This window comes from Ictidomys tridecemlineatus, chromosome 1 (genome assembly GCF_052094955.1).
Source record: "Ictidomys tridecemlineatus isolate mIctTri1 chromosome 1, mIctTri1.hap1, whole genome shotgun sequence".
NCBI classification, from domain to species: Eukaryota; Metazoa; Chordata; class Mammalia; order Rodentia; family Sciuridae; genus Ictidomys; species Ictidomys tridecemlineatus.
Window position 1 is genome coordinate 163,773,770 of NC_135477.1, and position 19,852 is coordinate 163,793,621.

At 42.8% G+C, this 19,852-nt stretch overlaps 1 protein-coding gene and 1 long non-coding RNA gene across 10 annotated transcripts in view; one reads left to right on the plus strand and one right to left on the minus strand.

Annotated features, from left to right (window-relative positions):
• The window catches only part of LOC144378036 (uncharacterized), a 64,421-nt gene extending 51,316 nt beyond the window's left edge, over positions 1-13,105 (plus strand). For 7 of the 8 annotated variants that reach the window (XR_013439506.1, XR_013439504.1, XR_013439517.1 and 4 more), the window contains one exon: positions 7,393-8,439. This is a non-coding gene — a long non-coding RNA (uncharacterized LOC144378036). Of the gene's footprint in view, positions 1-7,392; positions 8,440-12,256 lie in introns of those variants that run through there. The other variant, XR_013439511.1, reaches the window with a different exon arrangement.
• Glra1 (glycine receptor alpha 1) overlaps positions 1-19,337 on the minus strand; it is an 80,542-nt gene extending 61,205 nt beyond the window's left edge. Inside the window, exon 1 of one of the 2 annotated variants that reach the window (XM_005325472.4) lies at positions 17,984-19,337. In XM_005325472.4, coding sequence (XP_005325529.1) covers positions 17,984-18,039 — 56 coding nt within the window. In that variant the 5' untranslated portion in view covers positions 18,040-19,337. The remainder of the gene's footprint in view (positions 1-17,983) is intronic. The other variant, XM_005325473.4, reaches the window with a different exon arrangement.
• Between the last annotated feature and the right edge of the window lie 515 nt (positions 19,338-19,852).

Sequence of the window (19,852 nt, forward strand, 5' to 3'; positions counted from 1 at the left end):
GCAATGTTTGTCTTCCAAGGTCTGCAGGCCTGAGATGGCTCAAACAATCACCAAGAGATTAGCTAATAGGACTGAGTGTCAGTCCATGCTGAATCTTTTGGGTTGGATTATAGCCCCATTGGCCGTTAGACGAGGGTGGTTGGAGGCAGTGGTTTTGAGAAGATGCCCTTGGGAGATCTGTTTCCTGGGACTTTCTCCTTTTGGTGGTCCCCAGGGTTTGTTTTAGCAGGCACAATGTGACAATCTTGCAATTTTGGGTTTCTTGGGACATATTTCTAGTCATTTCACTGGGATGTCTTCCGGGGCTTGGGAATATGCTAATCATAACAATAGATATATTGTTGGGCTTGGAGGAGGACGACCTTCCAGGCAACCTTCTTTTCTCAGAGGGAACAGGGCAGCATCCTGCCTCCGATCAGGATTCATTCAGACCTCTGTTCTGTACACATCACTTTAGGCTGATTGTAAACCACCATCAGCCGTGGGCCTCACCAGAGGGAGGCATGGAGTTGGCTGCGAGAGGAGGAAAGCTTTAATTGCTGAAGTTCTTGATGCTTTCTTCCTCCTCCTTTTTGCAACAAGAGAAGCAGATTCCAGTTGCTCTGGAAGATGCCTTCTTTTCTTCTGTTTTCCTCCTCCTTTCATCATTCCTCCTTAGCATTTACTTCTTCTTTTCTGTTTTTTTTGACCTTCCATTACCTTCAATATGGCAGACCTGAGAGAGTTCTTAAAAGTCATCTAGTGCAAGCTACTCATCCACTTTACAGATGAGAAGACTGTGGTCCAGAGGAGACTCATACAGTGAGTTCCTGGTTGACCTGTGTTTAGTGTTTACTAATTATTACTAGGGGGCTGGGGATGTGGCTCAAGCGGTGGCGCGCTCGCCTGGCATGCGTGCGGCCCGGGTTCGATCCTCAGCACCACATACCAACAAAGATGTTGTGTCCACCGAGAACTAAAAAATAAATATTAAAAATTCTCTCTCTCTCTCTCTCTCTCTCTCTCTCTCTCTCTCTCCTCTCTCACTCTCTCTTTAAAAAAAAAATTATTACTAGGCTTATGTTTTCCTTTCTCTCCTCTTCCCTCTTTATTGCTCTCTTGATTTCTCTTTCCCTATCCTTTCTTGTTCATTTTTAAAATTTTCCATTTTATTTCTTGCCCAATATTATTATTATTATTTTTTTGAGACAAGGTCTGCCATGTTGCCTCTGTTGCCTTGGCTGGCTTTGAACACTCAGTTCTTCTGCCTCAGCCACCTGGGTCTAGAGATCAAATTGCACTCAACTCCAACATCTTTATTCATCTCATGTTTCTTCATAAATCCCATGGTGATCAATGGAAAGGAAATCAGGATTTTGGGCAGCAGAAATGAGGGGGAAGTGTGTTGACAGGTTCCCCCCACCTCTGTTTCCCCACTGGGAAAGGCTGTCATTTGGGGTGAGCACCTTTATTTCCTTCTTCACATCCTGCCCCCCCACATCCCTGGAGGACTTTGTATGCCTTTCTCATATGAAACATCCTTCATTTGCACTTGGATTGGCAAGGTGGCCTAAAGGGGTCCCAAGTTGGTAAGATTACTACCTTAGTCTATCCCTGAATGGAGATGATAATAGTACTTACTTCATAGGGTTGCTATAAAGATAAATATTTAATACATCCAGAGCTTTTAGCCTAGTTCCTCACATAAGCTCCAACTACACCTTATTTGCTAACCTTATTAATTATAAATATTATTAGAGGAATTATTGTCCATAAGGCAATGTTGGAAGTCACAGATGTCATTCTAACATGAGGAAGGAATCGAAGACTGTGAGTACATGACCCACCAGAGAAGCAATTTGGGTTTAAATTTAAAGTTAGGTTTGCTCAGAACTGGCCCAGTTTCACAAGTCCTTGTGATAGTTTTCACTTTCTCCAAACCCCAATGAACCACTTGCATAACATGCCACAAGTTTTGCTTGATTCACATACTGTTTTTTATTTATTTATTTATTTAATAAATACCGGATTTTCTTTATTTATTCATCTATTGACAGACAACTAGGTCGTTCTGCAGCTTGGCTGTCGTAAATTGTGCTGCTATAAATATGAGTATGCAAGTAATGCTTTCAATATGCTGATTTTAATTCTCTGGGGGTAAATATCAGTGAGTGTATAGGTGGGCCATATGGAGATTATATTCCTAGTCTTTCGAGGAACCTCCATACCAATTTCCATAGTGATTGTACTAATTTACAATCCCACCAACAGTGTATAAATGTTCCTTTTTATCCACATCCTCTCCAGCACTTTTTATTGTTTGCATTCATTATGATTGCCATTCTAACTGGAATGAGGTGAAATCTCAATGTAGTTTCTTTTTATTTATTTATTTATTTATTTTGGTAGCAGGGATTGAACACAGGGGCACTCAACCACTGAGCCACATTCTCAGCCCTATTTTGTATTTTACTTAGAGACAGGGTCTCACTGAGTTGCTTAGTGCCTTGTCTTTGCTGAGGCTGGCTTTGAACTCACAATTCTCCTCTCTCAGCCTCCCAACCCACTGGGATTACAGGTGTGTGCCACTGCGACCTGCTCAGTATAATTTTGATGAGCATTTCCCTGATAGATAAAGACATTGAACATTTTTTTCATATATTTGCTGGTTGTTTGTATTTCTTCCTTTGAGAAGTGTCTGTTTAGTTCATTTGCCCATTTATCGATTGGGTTGTTTTTTATTAGTTTTTTATGGTAAGTTTTTTTTTGAGTTCTTTCTATATTTTGGATATTAATACTCTGTTGGAAGAATAGCTGGCAAATATTTTCTCCCATTCTGTAGATTCTCTCTTCATGCCCTCATTTTCTTTGCTGTGCTTTTTAACTTGATGCCTTCCCATTTACTGACTCTTGGTTTGGCATGTGCACCAATATGTTGAAAATGATGACCCTATGTTTTCTTCTAGCAGTTGCAAAGTTTTTGGTCTAATTCCCGAGTCTTTGATCCATTTTGAGTCAACTTTTATGCAGGGCTAGATAAGAGGGACCTGTTTTTATTCTTCTACACATGGATATTCAGTTTTCTCAGTATCATTTTTTCTAAAGGCCATCTTCTCTGATGTGTTTTTTGTTCCTTAGTCCAACCAATTTATGCTTTGGAGAATTATCACTTTTTTATTGTACAACTCACATCTTTTTGTGTTCTGGGAAATGGCTTACTGCAAAGAAACATTCTTCCTTGTGACTTAGATAAGACTCACAGATGATGCCCTGATAGCCTATGACAAAGCCAGACCTCCAAATTCCCATTCTTTGTCTCATTCGCTAATCTGAACTATTCTCATTTACTATTCTGGTTGGTTAGTGTCTGAGACCTGACCTGCTATTTATTTTTTAATTTGACTTTTATCTTAAACAATTTAAACATTATTAATATTATAGTGGAATTGGTAAATCTTCTACCAAAGTAAAATTCATTGCGATTTACCTCGAACACTACCATTGGCACACTTACTGGATTTTAGGGAACCTTGTCATGGGCATAAGAGACTCAGAATCCTCAGTTATTTGGGGGGCTGAGATCTAATCCACTGTAAATTTAAGGAATTGGGCCAGATAATTCTTTTCATGGCTAACTCTCTCTTCTTTTGTGACTAGGAGGATTTCATGAAATTGCATATGGAATTGGTGGCACTCATCCCTCTAATGAGACTATGTCCCACTCATCACTTTGTTCTATAGACACAAATAGCCTAACTCTGGCCTTTTGTTTTATAGTGATATTTTACTTCCAGAAGGATGATATCAGTGGGAAAAGCAGCTTCTAGTTGCTGCTCAGAAAACTCCAATGACCACACCAAATGGTCTCGGCCTCTAGGCTCATTTGTGCTTGAAGAAAACACAATCAGCTCGACCAGTTGTCTTTCTTTGGATTTGTCATTTTCTCCTACCTGGTTCAGGTTGTCTTTTATTAAAGAGGGCTCCAAATTTGTATGTCCCCAACTTTGTACTCTCTGACATCCTCTTTTTTTCTTTTTACAAAAAATACTTTTCATCTTTTAAAAGTAATATATAATATTCAAGCATTACAGAAATATTTAATGTAGGAAATAAAAGTCCCCCTTAGTCTCATTCTCAAGAGGTAATAAAAAGTATAAACAGTTCTGGGTCCATTTCTCTAGGTTTTTGTCCTTGTATGAGAACATGAATCCATATAAAAAAGTAAAAATGGGATCCTACCATAATACTCTTTTGCTACTTGCTCTCCCCACACCCACCTGATTTAATCATTCACCCAGGATATTTTTGACTTTTCTGCTTGGAATGAGGTCACCTGGCATGGCTCTGACTGATCATGTGATATTCATGGTCATTTTTCTCAGGGGTTCAGTTTCCTCACCTGTAAAAAGAGCAGCCTCCTCTAACTCCCTGTGATAGAAGGCTGAAGAAAGAGAAAGTTGTGTTTGAAAGGTGTAGGTACCTGGCCAAGGGGTAGACCCTGGTGGACAATTCTCTGTCCTGTTCTACTGTGGTATTGAGTTTATAGCACTTACCGGACCCTGAAATTCTAGCTTCCCAATTTGTTTAGTTGTCTGAACCTCCTTCTAGAGTTTAAGCTGTACGAGAGCAGGGACCCTGCTTATTCTGTTTGTTCATCGATGCCTCTGTCCTCAGAACTTAGAACAAACTATCTACTCTCAGTTGGGCTTCTAGTTGATAGATCCACCGAGAGAGAACAGGGCAGAGCAGAACTGGGCTGAGCCTGAGTAACAGGTGGACAGTTGCTCACCATGTCCTGGAGGTCAGCATCATCCCGCAGGCCTCCCCTGCCAGCCTTGTTCCTGCACAGGTATCGTTCTGTGGGTACTCTTGGCCACCTGGTGAATTAAACATCCTCTATTGTCCTGATTTTCTACAAAATTGTCTTCAACTTTTTGCTATATGCTCGATCCAGACAGATTAGTCAGACTTTCTTTAAACCTTCAACCACACTTTGCACCCAGCCCATTTTAATTATAGTAATAACAGCGTTTTCTATTTTGTACAGTTATGCACCAAACGCTGTGCCAACACTCTTCTCTCATTTAACACTTAGGGTAACCTGTCACTCCCATTCCATAGATAAGAAAAACTGAGGCTTTGAAATCTTAAAAACAATTTTGCTCCAAGGGCATATACCTAGTAAGTGGTGTAACTAGAATTTCAGATTATAACTGATTCCCAAGATAGTTTTCCACTGCTGGGTCTTCTGTGATCCTACTCAACTTAAGGATTACACATCAATGGCCGGAAGGACCCATAGCCTTTACCTAGTCCAATCTTATTTTAGGCCTGGGGAAGATGAGACTCACAAAGTCAGGGGAGAGCCTGCAGGGAAAGGAACATCTTGCTCCGATTTCCAGATGGTCTAATTTTGAGGCAGTATGGAGCACCACGGCTTCGCCTGAGCCTCCTCAGCCTAGTTTTCAGGAGGTATAGGTTTTTTACATTCCAAATTCTATGAGTTCCTTCAAGCCCCCTCTCTCTGGGCATGATGCAATCTTTTTCTTGGCTCCTGTGGAGAATTTTTCTCTTCTCCTAGATGTTTTGGGTCACAGTGATAAAACTACCTCCAATGAAATTCATGCTTTTTTGCAGAAATAAAGCCATTTTAGAAAGTTTGTCTTGTCCTATGGAAGAGGCCTCTCTGCAGGCCTGGCTAACCGTGGGAAGCAACCCTATCTGCAGTGGCTCAGATATTTGGAAAGGCCTAAAGTTCAGACATAGCCTGTCAGGCAGCAAGGATGGAGATGAACTGCTCACTGCAACATTGAGAGAGCCAAGACTGAGCTGCCATAGTTAGTGCACTCTCTTACTGGGACTCATTTCTTGGAGCAAAAAGAGGTCATGGTAAGACACAGCAGAGTTTCGGGATTAGTGGGTTGGATTTCTTCAGGTCCTGGGTTTCTGCAGAGCCAATAAGAGGAGGACGGGAACAGGCATATGGGGACAAATGAATTTGGTTAAGAAACACTGAGTTTAAAATATATGAACCACTGGGATGATGCTTTGTGAAAGGAAATGGAGCCAGTTGAAGACTGTAGGAAGCACCAGGAATATGTCCCTTGTCTTGTTTGCCTTTCGCATGCACCAAGGAATTCATGAAGTTCTTAGCCTTTGAGAGGCTTACAATCCATCAGGAGAGCTGCAAATCCCCCCACAAATATATGGAAAGTCACTTTGAGCAAGCTAAGAAACAACAGTAATACCTACATTTCCAAGGAGATTTAATATAGAAAGGAGAGTCTGTGACCAATTGTGGGAAGGGACAGTGGCAATCCAGGGGATACCAAGAAGGAAGCGTTGCTAGAGATGGGTCTCCATACATTCATGGGATCTCAGAGATATGGAGAGGGAATTACCACTGGTTAAGGGCTTGTGTTCTGCTAAGGAAAAGCATTTGGAATGGAGCTTCATCATTTATCAGTGAAGTTATTATCCTTAGTCTTTAAGATGAGGAAATTGAAGCTCAGAAAATGTTGAGCCAACTGCCAAGATCCTACGGGAAGCAAGTGGATCCAAATCAGATTAGCTTGAAACCAGAGCTGGCTCAGAGGTCTTTCTAGGCAGAATTGAAGGGAGGGGAGTTTCCAGATTTATGGTGGGGGTAGGAAACACTGCAAGCACAGAGGTGAGACTTACAGACAATGAGAAATCCGTTTTTGGGTTGGAATTTGGTTTGTGTGAAGTAAAGCAGCTGGAAATAGAGATGGGGGTTGCAAGGGTGGCAAGTTGAGTTTTGTGTTATTCTCAAACCCGGTGTTCTCAGGAGAAGGGCAGCATGGCTACAAGAGGCATGGGATGCATCTGTATGTATGTGACAAGGTATTGCTGAGTGATAAAAGGAAGACGAAGAACACGGTGTTTAGAGTAATTCCCCCAGCTTTTTTTTTTTTTTTTGGTAACAGCACAAATGGCTTATTACTGTAGCACAGAAGTTAAAAATGGTTCCTGGAGCCACACTGCTACTTCCAGGCTGGATGATCCTTGGGAAATTCTTCAACTTCCTCCCTACAATGGGATGAAGAATACTGTGTGCTTTATGGGACTGTTCTGAGGATCAGCATGGGTTCAGAGTCACTCAACTTCTAGAATGGCATCAGGCACATGATTTGGGTTATTATTATGTTATTCCAGTCATCTGGGAGCATGAATATCCAACTGTTAAATGATTTATCCTAGGGAATAAAATTCAGTGTATTTTGTTTTGAAACATTTCTCCCTATGTTGTTTTAATATTTTACGGCAAACAAGTGTAATATTTATAATGTCACAAACCAAAAGACAGGAAAACAAAATAAAAAGCCAGCAGGTCTATTTCAAGAGTTGATATTGGGAGACTTTATTTCTAACTGTATTTTTTTCTTCTATTAGCAACAGGTCTGCTAGGGACGTGTTGGAAGGTATCTCTGGTATCAGTCAGAAAGCTACTGAAAACCGGTGTCTGAGACAGCATGGTCCAGGGTCCCACATCTAGAGTGATGCTCGTGGTCATAAAGGAAGACTGGCTTGGTCCTTGCTCCCTCCCCCTTTGTCCTCACCCTGACACATCTGGACTGGGTGAGGCTTCCTGCTCTAGACAAGTTCTGAGGTGCCCATTGGGTCTGCCTTGGGAGTGGCCATCTTGGACATGTGGTGGGATCTCTGGCACTGGGGATGGGACTGACTCTCTGACCTCTCATACAGAAGATAAAGGGAGACTGGGGTTACTTAGTCCTGTGTTTGTAAGGTTAGTGGTGAGACTGACAGATCCTTGATCTGAGTACAAGGGACCAATAGTTAAAAAAATTCTGTTCCTGGTCATGAAAACCAAAGGTTGACCAGTAGAATAGAGGAAAGGAACCAGGGGAAGGAGGAGGGGAGAAAGGGGGATGTATTGGGGATTAATATTGGCCAAATTGTATTGTTAGGTTGTGTGTATGAATGAAGATGTAACTGTTATGTACCACTATAATGCACCAATAAAAAATGTGAAAAATTGGGTTCCTGAGCCAGAGGCAATGCTGTCCCTCTTCCTGACTTCCCAACTCAGAAGTTTTCTCCCATAATCCTAAATAGCTCTTTCAATTGAATGGTTTTGTCCACAAGGCAGCTGGGGCAGAGAAGAAAAGAAGCCATGTAGTAAATCATCTCCACCTTTTGACTGAGCTCTGCATAGATGCCTTTGTGATAGGTGTGAAAGTTAGTGAAATTCTGTGCAAAGGGTGAAGATAGGAAACACACGTCTATTATAGATGCCTCTTAGGTTTGTCATAACCTAGAACAAGCTGGAAGAGATGAGCTCTTTATTACCCGGAGAGGCAAACTCATCTCCACCAGGCAAACTTCCTCATCCACCTCAGGCTCCTCCCCCTTCTACTCTGCTTCATTTGTGGAGTTGTGATGGCAGCGGAACAATTAAAAGAGTGATTTCTAGAGTCAGACTTGGTTTTCAATCTTGGCTCTGCCTCTTACCAGTTGTCTCACCTTGATCAAGTTATGTGACCTGTTGGTATCTTCATTTTGTTGCCTATAAAATGGGAACATAATGCTATTTACATCTCAGTTTTTGTGTGTGTGTGTGTGTGTGAGAATTATGAGATGAGGCATATGATGTTGTTAGTTTCAGTACCCAGGATTCCATAAATATTCAATAAGTACTAAGGATTATTACTGGTGAGTCATTGCAGTCTGGGCTGAGCTGGGTCAACATGAGAAGGACAGAAGAGAAGGCTCAGGAAGAAAGGGATATTTGGCTGCCTGTGCTATCTATTAACATAAAAGATACATACGTTCTGTGCCTCAGCAACTCCATTTCTTGTTTCTGTTATCTGCCTAGAGAAATGCCACATGTGTTCACAAAGATGCATGTGCACCGTGACTACTGTAGCATGGATTGCAGTGGAAAAATTAGGGAAAAAAATGTATAAATGTCTATCAATAGGGAGATGGCAGAATACAATTAGACCTCCAAAGCATAAAATACTCTGCAGTGGCTAAAGGAATGAGGTACCTCAACAGGTAAGGCTTCTCAAGACACACAGAAACAAGAGCAGAACAAACTGTGGAATTATGTTGGCAAAGTGAGTTCAAGAAATGAGTGTGTGTGTTTGTGTGTGTGTGTGTGTGTGTGTGTGGCTATACACACATGTATTTGTATGTAGTGTATAATGGATATGAATAAAAATGATAGAGAGGGATAACAGTTGGAGGGTCCTGGAGGTCATTATCAAAGTGGGTTTTGGGCTTAAATATAGTATTAGAATTTCTTTAAACAGTATGCGTATATTTTACCATTAAGAATGATCAAGAGGGCTGAGGTGTAGCTCAGTGGTAGAGCACATTCCTCCCATGTATGAGACACTGGGTTCCATTCTCAGCACCGTATATAAATAAATGAATAAAATAAAGGCCCATCAACAACTGAAAAATTAAAAAAAGAAGGAGAACACAGGAAGAAAGGCCTTTCTAGTTAAAAACAGGAAGACCATGGCTCTCTCAAACCAAAGTCCTCATGGGAAATTCCCGCTCTCCTCTCCTAATCTTCTTTCCACCTCTTTGGCCCACTGGTAGAGAGAGGGGACTGTTTTCTTGATGTCTGTAGCAGTTCACAGGAGCTGCAGAGTGTGGGTGTGTATCAGTGTATATCCACCTATATGATCTATCTCTCCATATTGATAGATCTATCAGCGTACATCTATCTATATAGATATACTGTATACATACACACACACAGACACACACAGACATATTTCAGTGTGGTGGGTTGGGAGCAAGGAAATCTGTATTTGAATTCTGGCTTTACTGTGAGATTAACAGCCTGGTTACTTATGATTACCAAGTGGAAAATCACTTTTCCTCTCCAAACCTCAGTTTTCTCAGCTCTAAAATGGGCACAGTGACCACAGTCTGCTGTCTACTTTTCAAGGTGATGGGCTTGGAGCTATGGGATACTCTAACCCATAAAGAGCTTTGGTAAGAGTACAGTAGATCTGCCTGGCAGCCAGGGTTGTGGTGGCCTTGCCGCAGTTCTGTGGAGCTGGGGAGGATTGCAGAGTGCAGTGTGTAGCAATAAACACGCAGCTATCCAAAAGCTGGAGACCACGGCAGTTAATCTATTTGGTGTGTAAGATACTAACATGCTTTGTAGAAGGGCAGACAAAGGGGTAAAGAAAGAAGGACACGGTCCTGAGATCAGATAAATGGGACAGTGGCATCTGGACATCTGGGAGTCCTAAGCAATCCTCCTGTTATGCAAGGTTGATGGTACAGTGTGCACAGGAAGGCTTGTAAGTGAGCTCCTTGGAGAAAAAAAAAAGACTTCCTTCTTCTGACTATCTTGATTCACCTCCTCTGTTGATCCAGGCAGGCCCTCACTGCTATGACCCAAGGCCCCAGGAGTCCTGGATTAAAGGTTGATTCCTTGGGTGGTCCTTCTCTCACACAAAGTTCCTAGCTAAGTAAAGGAGAGCTTTTGGTTTACTAGGTCTTCAGGGACCAGAACCAGTTCAGGGATGGAGCTAGCTCCCTGAGGAGTCCTCTTGATGTGCAAGGGTTAATATTTATGAGACTGACGGTGTTTGAGAGAACTGAAGGAAGGAAAGTGCAATGGTAGTCGGGGCATAGGGACCAGTATACAAATGCTACGTGTGCCATGTCTGGGGCATGACTTTGAGGGTCCTGTCACTTCATGACCTTGAGGGATTCATGTATCCTCTCTTCCTCTAAAAAATAAAAGGGTCGATTTATGTCAGGGTTTTGGTCAGGGTTATTTAGAGTCTTTCTGCTCAAGCCTAGTATTAGCACCCCCTGAGAGCTGTCAGAAATGCAGATTCTCAGGCTCCCCAGGCCGACTCTGCCAGCAGCTGCGTCTTTGTTACACTCTCTGTGATTCCCATGCACACAGGAGTTTGGAAAGCACTGACTTAGGGACTCCTCTTGACCTTGCAGGTTTTTCTGTTCTCATTCTGGGAAATTCTGTTTCAACAATTTACAAATCTGTATTTTACTTTATTTATTAATTTTAGAATATTTTGCAGTGTTGAAGATCAAATCCGGGGCCTTGCCCATGCTAGACAAATGCTTACACCTCCGGCCCTGACTTTGATGAATTTCTAAAATCACTTATTGAGATATGATTGACATATAAGAAGCTGTTCATATTTAATGTAGAGAACTTGACGAGTCTGGAGTTAAGTGAAATCATCTTCACAATCTATGCCATAAACATATCCATCACCTCCAACGGTTTGCTCCTGTCCTCTCATTTATTGTATTTATTGTTATTTTTGTAATAAGAATATTTTACCCTCTTAGAAAATTTTGGGGAAACTGTCTTTTTGACAAACCCCTCACAGTGAGGGACTACTGAATTGTAGAACTTTCTAGACCTTTTGCTGCCCCGAGACTCCAAAGGACAGTGTGATATCTGGTGCGGGACAGGTGGGTAAGTCGAGAATGTACCCAGAGGGGAGCTGAGGCTTCTTCTCTCTGTGCCTGGGGGTCTCCCGTCTACGGGGCTAGACAGAATGCTGCCCAGGAGCCATTGCCCATTTCACGGCTGGGATTAACGTTTGTTGGCAGTTCCCTGTTAAGATGGTAAACTCATTTAGCCACGGACACTGAAAAACAGCCGAATTCAAAGGCGGAGAGTGGTAATCTAATTGCACTGAATTAGCCTCGGGAGACTCGGACAATCTCAACTTCAGGAAACCACAAAGGGCTCCTTTATACAGAGTTTGAAAAGCTCTGGGGTCTGGGCAGCCCTCAGAAGGGCCTGCGGTACAAAGCCTGGGCCCTGTTAGCTTTGTTTCCTTCAATGTGCTCTCTGAATGGATTTGCTGGCTCCCCCTATGGTGTTTTGGGTTGTGTTAGGCTTAGCGGAGGTTGCTTCAGGGGAGCCGGCTGGAGTTCAGCATAGAGTCCTGAGGACTGACCAGGTCTGAGGGTTCGTCCTTGGATCTTTGCATTTTCCGGTGGATCCTTCTGGCTTATGCTGAGGTGCTTCTCATTTCTTAAAACCAGGCTTTTCCATAACCGTGGTGATTTCCTCTTAATAATTCTTTGTCACATTGTGTATGTTTATTGCCCAGTTTGTTTTTTTTAAAAAAATTAAAAAAATACCCAGAGAGGATGTGTTGATGGTATGCTTTAAAAGTCAGTTTATACCCATCAGATGGTCATTTGGGAATAAGGGAATGGGGAGCATTAGCACTGTGAAGGTTTGTCACTAACCTGCATTTTATTTATTCTTCTGCAGCAAATGATAAACCTCAATTTACAAAAGAAGGATTTCTTCTAGGCTTCTCCTGGGAAGCAGATTTCCAGTCTCTGTTTGCACACTTCCACTGACAGGAACCTTCACTACCACTGAGGAAGCCCTTTGCACCATTTGACAGAGCTACCAGAAAGTTCTGAATTACATTGAGCCAGAATTTATGTGTATGCATTTAAAAAAAATCTACCAATTCTTCTCTTGTAGTTACATAGAATAAATCTAATGTTTCCCAATATGGGGTCCCTGGGCACCTAGGAGGTGCATGAAATAGTAATGAGGACTCAGAATCCATCTTAAACAAGCCAAAGACTGACAGACTGCATGTTTACATCTGGCAAAGCTTTATGGATTATTTCAAAAGCATCACATGTCTTTAGTTTTGTTTCTTCTTAGGTCAATGGAGTGGCATTATGCTGTGATATTTGGTATTTATGGCAGTTATGTATGCCTTTGATTAATAAAGATGGAAAAATAAGTTAATACTGAATGGGATTTAGTAAATAAATTTCTAAAGCATAGGCTTTGTGGAGTAGTCATGCTAAGAAGAATCATTGATAGGAAGTATGAAACTTTGGTCTGTCTGTCTTGCATCATTTTTTTCAGACTGAACACAGTGATCAGGTGTCACATTTTCTCAATATTCTAAGCTTTTCTTGGGGGAAATTGACACATTTATAGTATCTGTCAGTAATCATCTCCAGGTTAGGATAATCCTCCAAAGAGTGAAGTGGCTTTGTGAAGTTCTCAATTCTTTCAGGTCTTGACCTGGGATATACCTTGGTATGGCTATATATTTTTTGGTAGTAATTAAAACGATACAGCTAAAAATAATTTCAGAGAGAGTGATTGATCAAATCCTTTCATTTTACAGGTGGGGAAATTGAGGGCCGGAAAGGTCATAGAACCTTCTCAAGGTCACACTCAGCTAAATTCTAGATCCTGGGTCTGCGGCCTTTGGGCCAGTGCGGCTTTTCCTAACGCGTACTTTAAAACCCGCGAATAGAATCAAGATGGCCATGCGGGGAGACAGTGCCATCCATCTTAAAAATCATTCTGGCTTCTGCCAGCTGATGAAGGAAATAAAGTTAATGACGCCCACATAAATGTGACGCTGTTGCAGGACGCACGCACAGGCTGCCTGGAGGAGAGCTCTGTGGGCCTTCTGAAGAAGGAGAAGGACGCTTTTAGTGTAGCTTTAAAGGAAGAAGTGTCTCCTTTTCTGCAAGGACAGGGACTGTGACATCTGCCCTGCAGAGAGCCTAGCTTTGGACTGCACATGCTAAGTAAGTGTCTGGTGAAGAAATGAAGGCAGGGCCACCACTAGAACCAATTCATCCTGAGCCTTTGTGGGTCTGGGGCCCTGTCTTTGATAAAGAGCATGCCAGAGGCCGAAGGGGGCTTACAAGGGTTGGATTCAGTCATTTGAATTGCAAACTGAGTCCTCACCGTGGAAGAAGCTTGTTATGGCCAAGCTGTAGGATGGGAGCAGAGCTGGCTCTAGAAGCAGGGGCTCTCAGGTCACAGCCACACTGCTCTTTCACGGCACCATATAGTCACAACCTCTTTCATAAGATAGTCTCAAACACAAATTCCCTAAATGTCCCCTGATAGGTCATTACCAGTTTGGCAGATGTGCAGATGTTCGTGTGCTGATCCATAACTCCATTTACTAGCCTTGGGTCCCTGTCCAGGCTGACACTTGGGAAGGAAAAAAATGACTCCCCCCACCCACCCCTGTTAAGGTTTCTAAACCCAAAAGGAGGGTGTACTGATTGACATTTTTTGTTGGTCCTGATGCAAACTTGCCCAGCAGCCTCCCCTTTCCTTAGGAAAAAGTCCTTGGCCTATTTCAGAAGCTCTTAGACACTTTCCGCAGTATCAAAAATGCAGCAAGTAAGACTCAAGGCAGGGTATAACTATGTCACCAAGAGAAAAAGATCAAGATGGTCGTCTGCCCTCTTTTAAAAAAATATTTATTTTTTAGTTGCAAGTGGACACAATATCTTAATTTCATTTTTATGTGAAGCTAAGGTTAGAACCCAGTGCCTCACGTGTGCTAGGCAAGCATTCTACCACTGGCCACATCCCCAGCCCCCCATCTGCCCTTCTTGACAAGCTCAGAGACCCAGCTGCCAGAAGGGCCACCTCAAGGGAAGTTTATTTACTTTTCAACTGGGTAGTTATTTTTAGGACTGCAGTATAAAACAATGTGCTTATCATGTTCCTTTTGATCCTAGTGTGTTTGAAACATCTCCCCTTCAAGCTCTAATGACTTTTCTTGGTAAATGAGTACCATATTTAATACAAAACCTGTGCGAAATACCATCTTACTGGAATGGGAGATGGAAGGGGCCCATGAAGAAAACCTGATCATGTTTTGGGAGAGCCACCCATAGATTAAACTACATCTATCTTCCTCTCTTTATTCCCTTCTGAAGCACAAGCTAGGTCCCTTTTTTTTTTTTTGTTTCACTGGGAGGGTTTGTATATCTCCTTGGGGACATTTTTCTAAAGGAAGCTGGAATTTCTTATTTTAACTTCCTTATTATAACTCAGATGTTAAAGCAAAGCATTAAAAATTTGGTCATTTCAAATGGCAGATCAAAACTTGGGCAATTGAGTCTCCTTTTCCTGCCCTCCCGGCCATGTCTGGAGATATTTTTGATTGTCATGACTGGAGGTGGGAGGGGAAGGGAAGCTACTAAACATCCTACAGCGCACAGGACAGCCTTCGTAGCAAAGAATCGTCCAGTTCAAAATGCCAATAGTGTAGAAGTGGAGAAATGCTATTTATTGTGGGTCTATTTGACTTGTTGATAAAGCAAAAGAATTCTGGGGTCCTACCAGACCTATCCTGGACAAAAGCCTCTGTAAGGGCTCTGGGGATTAAAGCCAAGTTACCTCTGGCTTGAAAGATGGTTTGAAAGGAATGTGTTCCCATCATCACAACAAAATGTTTTTGTCTGTTATTTTGGTTTGTCTGGATATAAGACTCCATCTCCCAAATGAGAAAAAAATTTAGTTTATTGAATTCTAGAATGCCACCTGCAGTATTTTAGAACCTCAGGCTTTACAAAAACCAGAGCAGGAACTTCTGCCAAATCACCTCTTTTTTCTTATAGGGACACAGCTGATGAGCGCCGCAATGCTGTTGGTCTCCTAGGACCCCAAGTCTCCCTTTCTAAGGCTTTGATTCGTTCTCTGTGTTGGCATCACATGAGATTCTGTCTGTACTCTCTTCAGTTGTTGTTCTGTTTGTTTTGCTATCATTTTTTGCCATTTCATTGCTTATAGGTTGCAGCAGCAGCCCCTCTGTTAGTGAGTGTTTTCTGAGCCCCCACGTTTTTTCAACAAGGTGGGCAGCTGGCATATCTTAATCTAAGGAGTGCCTGGGACAGTTGGATTGGTTCATCCCAACGCAGCGCCTTAGGGAAGAAGGGGGTATTCATCCGGGGACTGCTAGGGAGCTGCCAGCACCCATTTACCCATTTTAATAAGTCTCCAGGTTTTAATACTTCTCTATTTTCATCTAAAATTTGAAAAAAATAAAAGAGTGAGAAATGAAAATACCCATTGAAGAAAGACATTCGACTCAGTTTGCCTCCTTCTGACCTTTTATTTTCTTTCGTCTGTCTGAAAAAATTGCTTAGGGTACTCCCCTGGTTCAATTCCCCATATTTATGGTTCTGAAATGGAGTTGCTCCTCAAATGAAGTATCTATTCCTGTATTTTGAAAGTGCCATGGCACCACTGCTTTTCCAGCCTGCTATAGTTGTGACTCATTTTTTTCCTGATAAACACATGGAATTGTGTCTTACGTCCATTGAAGCTCATGTGTGCCTTCACACATGTAGGGGACAGAGATGTAAACTGATGCTTCCTGATAGGCCACTACTAGTTTATTGAAGAATTAATGCAGCAGTAGATTCGTAACCTTATCAAAATGATTACAATGCAGACCTTTTAGAATGAGTCTCCTTTTTGTGAAAGACAATGTCTGGGAATGGAAAATCAGCATTGCATACTGTTCATCAAGAAAAAAAGGAGTGTGGAGGGGGTAGAACGATGTGCTTGGTCCTATTAATTTGCTCTTTAATCTCTCTGGTTCAGTTCTGTCTTGGTAAGACAAACAGAGAATCAATTTGCATACAAATGTTACCAAGTACCCCATCTCTACAGCATTTCACAGTTCTACCAGGTACAAAGGGGGGACAGGATCAGATAGTATTAAGAGGACACTTTCTGCTTTAAAGTAGGTAAAATTTACAAGGCCTTGAACTACAGTACTTTTTTCATTCTACCTGACAACTTGACTATATACATTGTGAGCTGTGGTCAGGATAGTGACCTAACAACTAATTATTCAAACCAGAGATTAGAAACTGTAGAACTGGAACTTTGGGTACCTCAGAGAAGAGGGGGATCTTGTCTTCATCTGGACAGAAAGACATAAAGAGAGAGAGACTTACATATAGAAATTTACAATTTTGGGGGGAGGTGTCATTCATTTAATAGACAAATCAATGGAGTAATCAAACAAACAATTTTTACGCAATGCATTAAAAAAGAATTATTTGCTGTTTTATGATGGGAGAGGATAATATTTGGTGGTCACTGAGTTATTTGAAACAACTGTAGTGGGGTTTTTCAAATGTCTTTTAATCCAATGCCATGGTAAAACATGAGAAGCAGGCATCTAAAATGAGGAAGATTAATGATCCCTGCAAGCTGTGGAAGAAGAATAATTTTTTTCAATTCATATAAATGGAATTTATCATAACCATCTCTGAAGATGGCATGATTCACTCACTTACAAAAGGCCCATCTATTTCAATACTTCCTAAAGAGATGATTTTTCACTTTTCACTTGTACTAAGACAAGAATGCCAAGCCTGTAGGCAGGAAAAATTTAACGTAGGAGACAATGGATAGGGGAACTCAGCTATAGAGTCAAGGATAGGGATAAATTAAGAAACAAAACAAAGAGGCATTATCCATTAGTTCAAGATCTGCTGCTAACAGAGTAGTTTGTAAAGGTGGGTAGGGGAAAGGAAGGAGTCAAAGTTTGATAGGGGGAACGTTTCACAGTATCTGTTCTTAAATTCATTCTGCACCCAAGTTCAGGGCTTTACAAACGGAGGTCATAACTCTCTTGTTTCCTAGCACTAAGCCTCAGTAAACGCCTCCCTATCCCCCGCAGAAAAAAAGAAAACAACAACAAAAAGGATAGAAAATGGTATGTTTTGTGTCCAGCGAGTTGGAGTGCAACCTTCCCTATCACCGCTAGTTGTCACTTGGCTCCCAGACGGGAGAGCTGAGGTTTTCGGCACTGCGGTTACAGAGAATGCAGTCCTAATTAAACTGAGTAACTCCTAAAGCTTTCCCTTAAAGTCCTCAACCGAGTGAAAGCTAATATGCACAGGGGTCCGGGAACCAATGTCGGGGTGTAGCAGGCAGAAGTACAAACAAACCGCAAGAAACAGGCAAACAGCTGCCAGAGCTGAGACTGTCTCAGACCTCCACGCACAAGCCAGACACCCTGCGGGCGGGGGGTGGGAGGGGAGAAGGGGGCGGGGGATGGAAGGACCCGATTGCAGCGATACACAGCAACCCCCTCCCCCAAATGATGGGACCACGGGCAGAGTCAAGCGTCTGTACTCCTTCCCCCCATTTCTAACAGAGCGATATGGTCAGTAGAAAATTGCATACCTGAAGAATACAATGGTCTCCCAAAGGTAGAGTCGAAGAGTATTGAAGCTGTACATTTTTCAGTTCCTTGTGCTTTGTAGTCCACGAGTTACGGGGGCAAAAAAATGTTTCAAATTGGCACTTACAAAACCAGCGAGAGCTATTGAAAAAATAATCCAGATGTTAAGGGGAGGTGAGGAATAGGGGTGCGGAGAGAGAGCCTCAGGGGAAATTGGAGCGAGGAGGCTGTAGGTACCACGGACAGCGGCGGCCGCGTAGCGTTTCAGCACCACGGAGAGCGTCCAGCCCCGCTTTTCAGGAGCGCGAAGAGTATTGCTGTTTGTTAAACTCCAGCGTGTCTGTTGGCTCCCTGCGGCGCTGGGGAGGCACGTTTGGGGGTGGGTATATTTTCTTTTTTTTTTTTTTTTACCCCTGTTTTTCTGTTTAAACGGCCAGCTCCGTGAAAGGGCAAAATTCTTCTGTGGAGATCAGAGGGCTGGCCGCGGACCTTTAGATTGGGCGAGCATCTTGGGTAGACGCAGCAAGGCTTGATGGCTCTGGGCTGGCCTGAGGGGGTCAGGGGCAAGGGGAAAGCGGTGGACGGCGCAGCCTTCAGTTAAATCTCGCAGAGTGTGCCAGGCTGGCGCATCGCGACCGAGTCCCAGAATCTTGCTCCCCTGTCTCCGTTCCGGTCTGCTGTCGCTGTGCAATCCCTGTTCTCTGGTCCCCGCAGAATAAGTTATGATCGCTGAAGGAAAGGTGTCCCATTGCTTAGGATTGCAGGCGGGAGAGAGCCCAGGGCAAGTTTCAGGGGCTGCTAGGGTCCATGGCTACCCCGAGGGGCTCAGGAGCCCAGGGTTTCAGATGCATCGCGGTTCTCTGGGCTCGCCCATCTTCCTTTGGCCAGGACTCCTCCAGATCTTCAGACTTTCTTACTGCATTAATTTAACAAACTGACGGGGTAGTGGATGGAGGGGCGGGCAGGGGGCGATGGCCGATAGGAGGGGGTGGAGAGGGGAAAGAAAAGGGGGGAAAACTCCTTAGTATCTTCAAACCCTCCCACTCGAGGTGTTCATTGGCCCGCGGCTGCGAAAACCAGATCTTCTCCCGGTATTTGGCCAATCGCGTGTTAGACCTTGGGTTGAGTTTAACGCTTCGAGTGCTGGGCGACATCCGCTTCCCCCTTTTCCCGGGGCCCCAGAGTCTTTATGAGCGTTCGGTGCGGGGTGAGGGAGGTTACGGAGTTAATCTCTTGAGGCCTCTCAAAATCCTACCATTTACAGAACATAGTCGTTAAGTGTGTAAAACACCCTGGATCCCAGTTCAGATGTGCTTCTGATCTCAGTTTATCATTTCAAAAGGGAAGAGTTGAGCCAGATCACTGAATTTCTTTAGAACTCTGAAGTTACAATATTTGGTTCCGGAAGGAAAGGAGAGGCTTTCAAAAAGAAGTCTGGTGGATAGAGGAAGTCCCCATCCAGGGTCACTGCAGCAGAAAAACACAGGAAAGAATTCTTAAATAGTTTCCAGGGTCAAGAGGGAGCTGTCCTCTCCGGCACCCTTTTGGAAGAGAAGAAAAATAGCTTTCCTCCAAGTGGACAGGAGACAGTTTTATTCACATTTTCTAAGCTGAGTTTCTAGAGCTTGTAACTTGCTCCAAATCAATGTCAGGGTCAAAATGTACCCACAGGTATCCAACACTTCTTGCTCCCTCTTCCTATTTTTTTCTTCATCTCACCTCTCTGTTTCTCCACCTTGTTTGAGTCTCAGCAACCAGATATACATCTCACTTTAGAGCCCATCTGGAGAGGTGGAGTTAATCAGATTTTCTCCAAGCTATTTGACTTTGGTGGATTAATAGCCTCTGCAGGATTTTCTGGCTGATTTAAA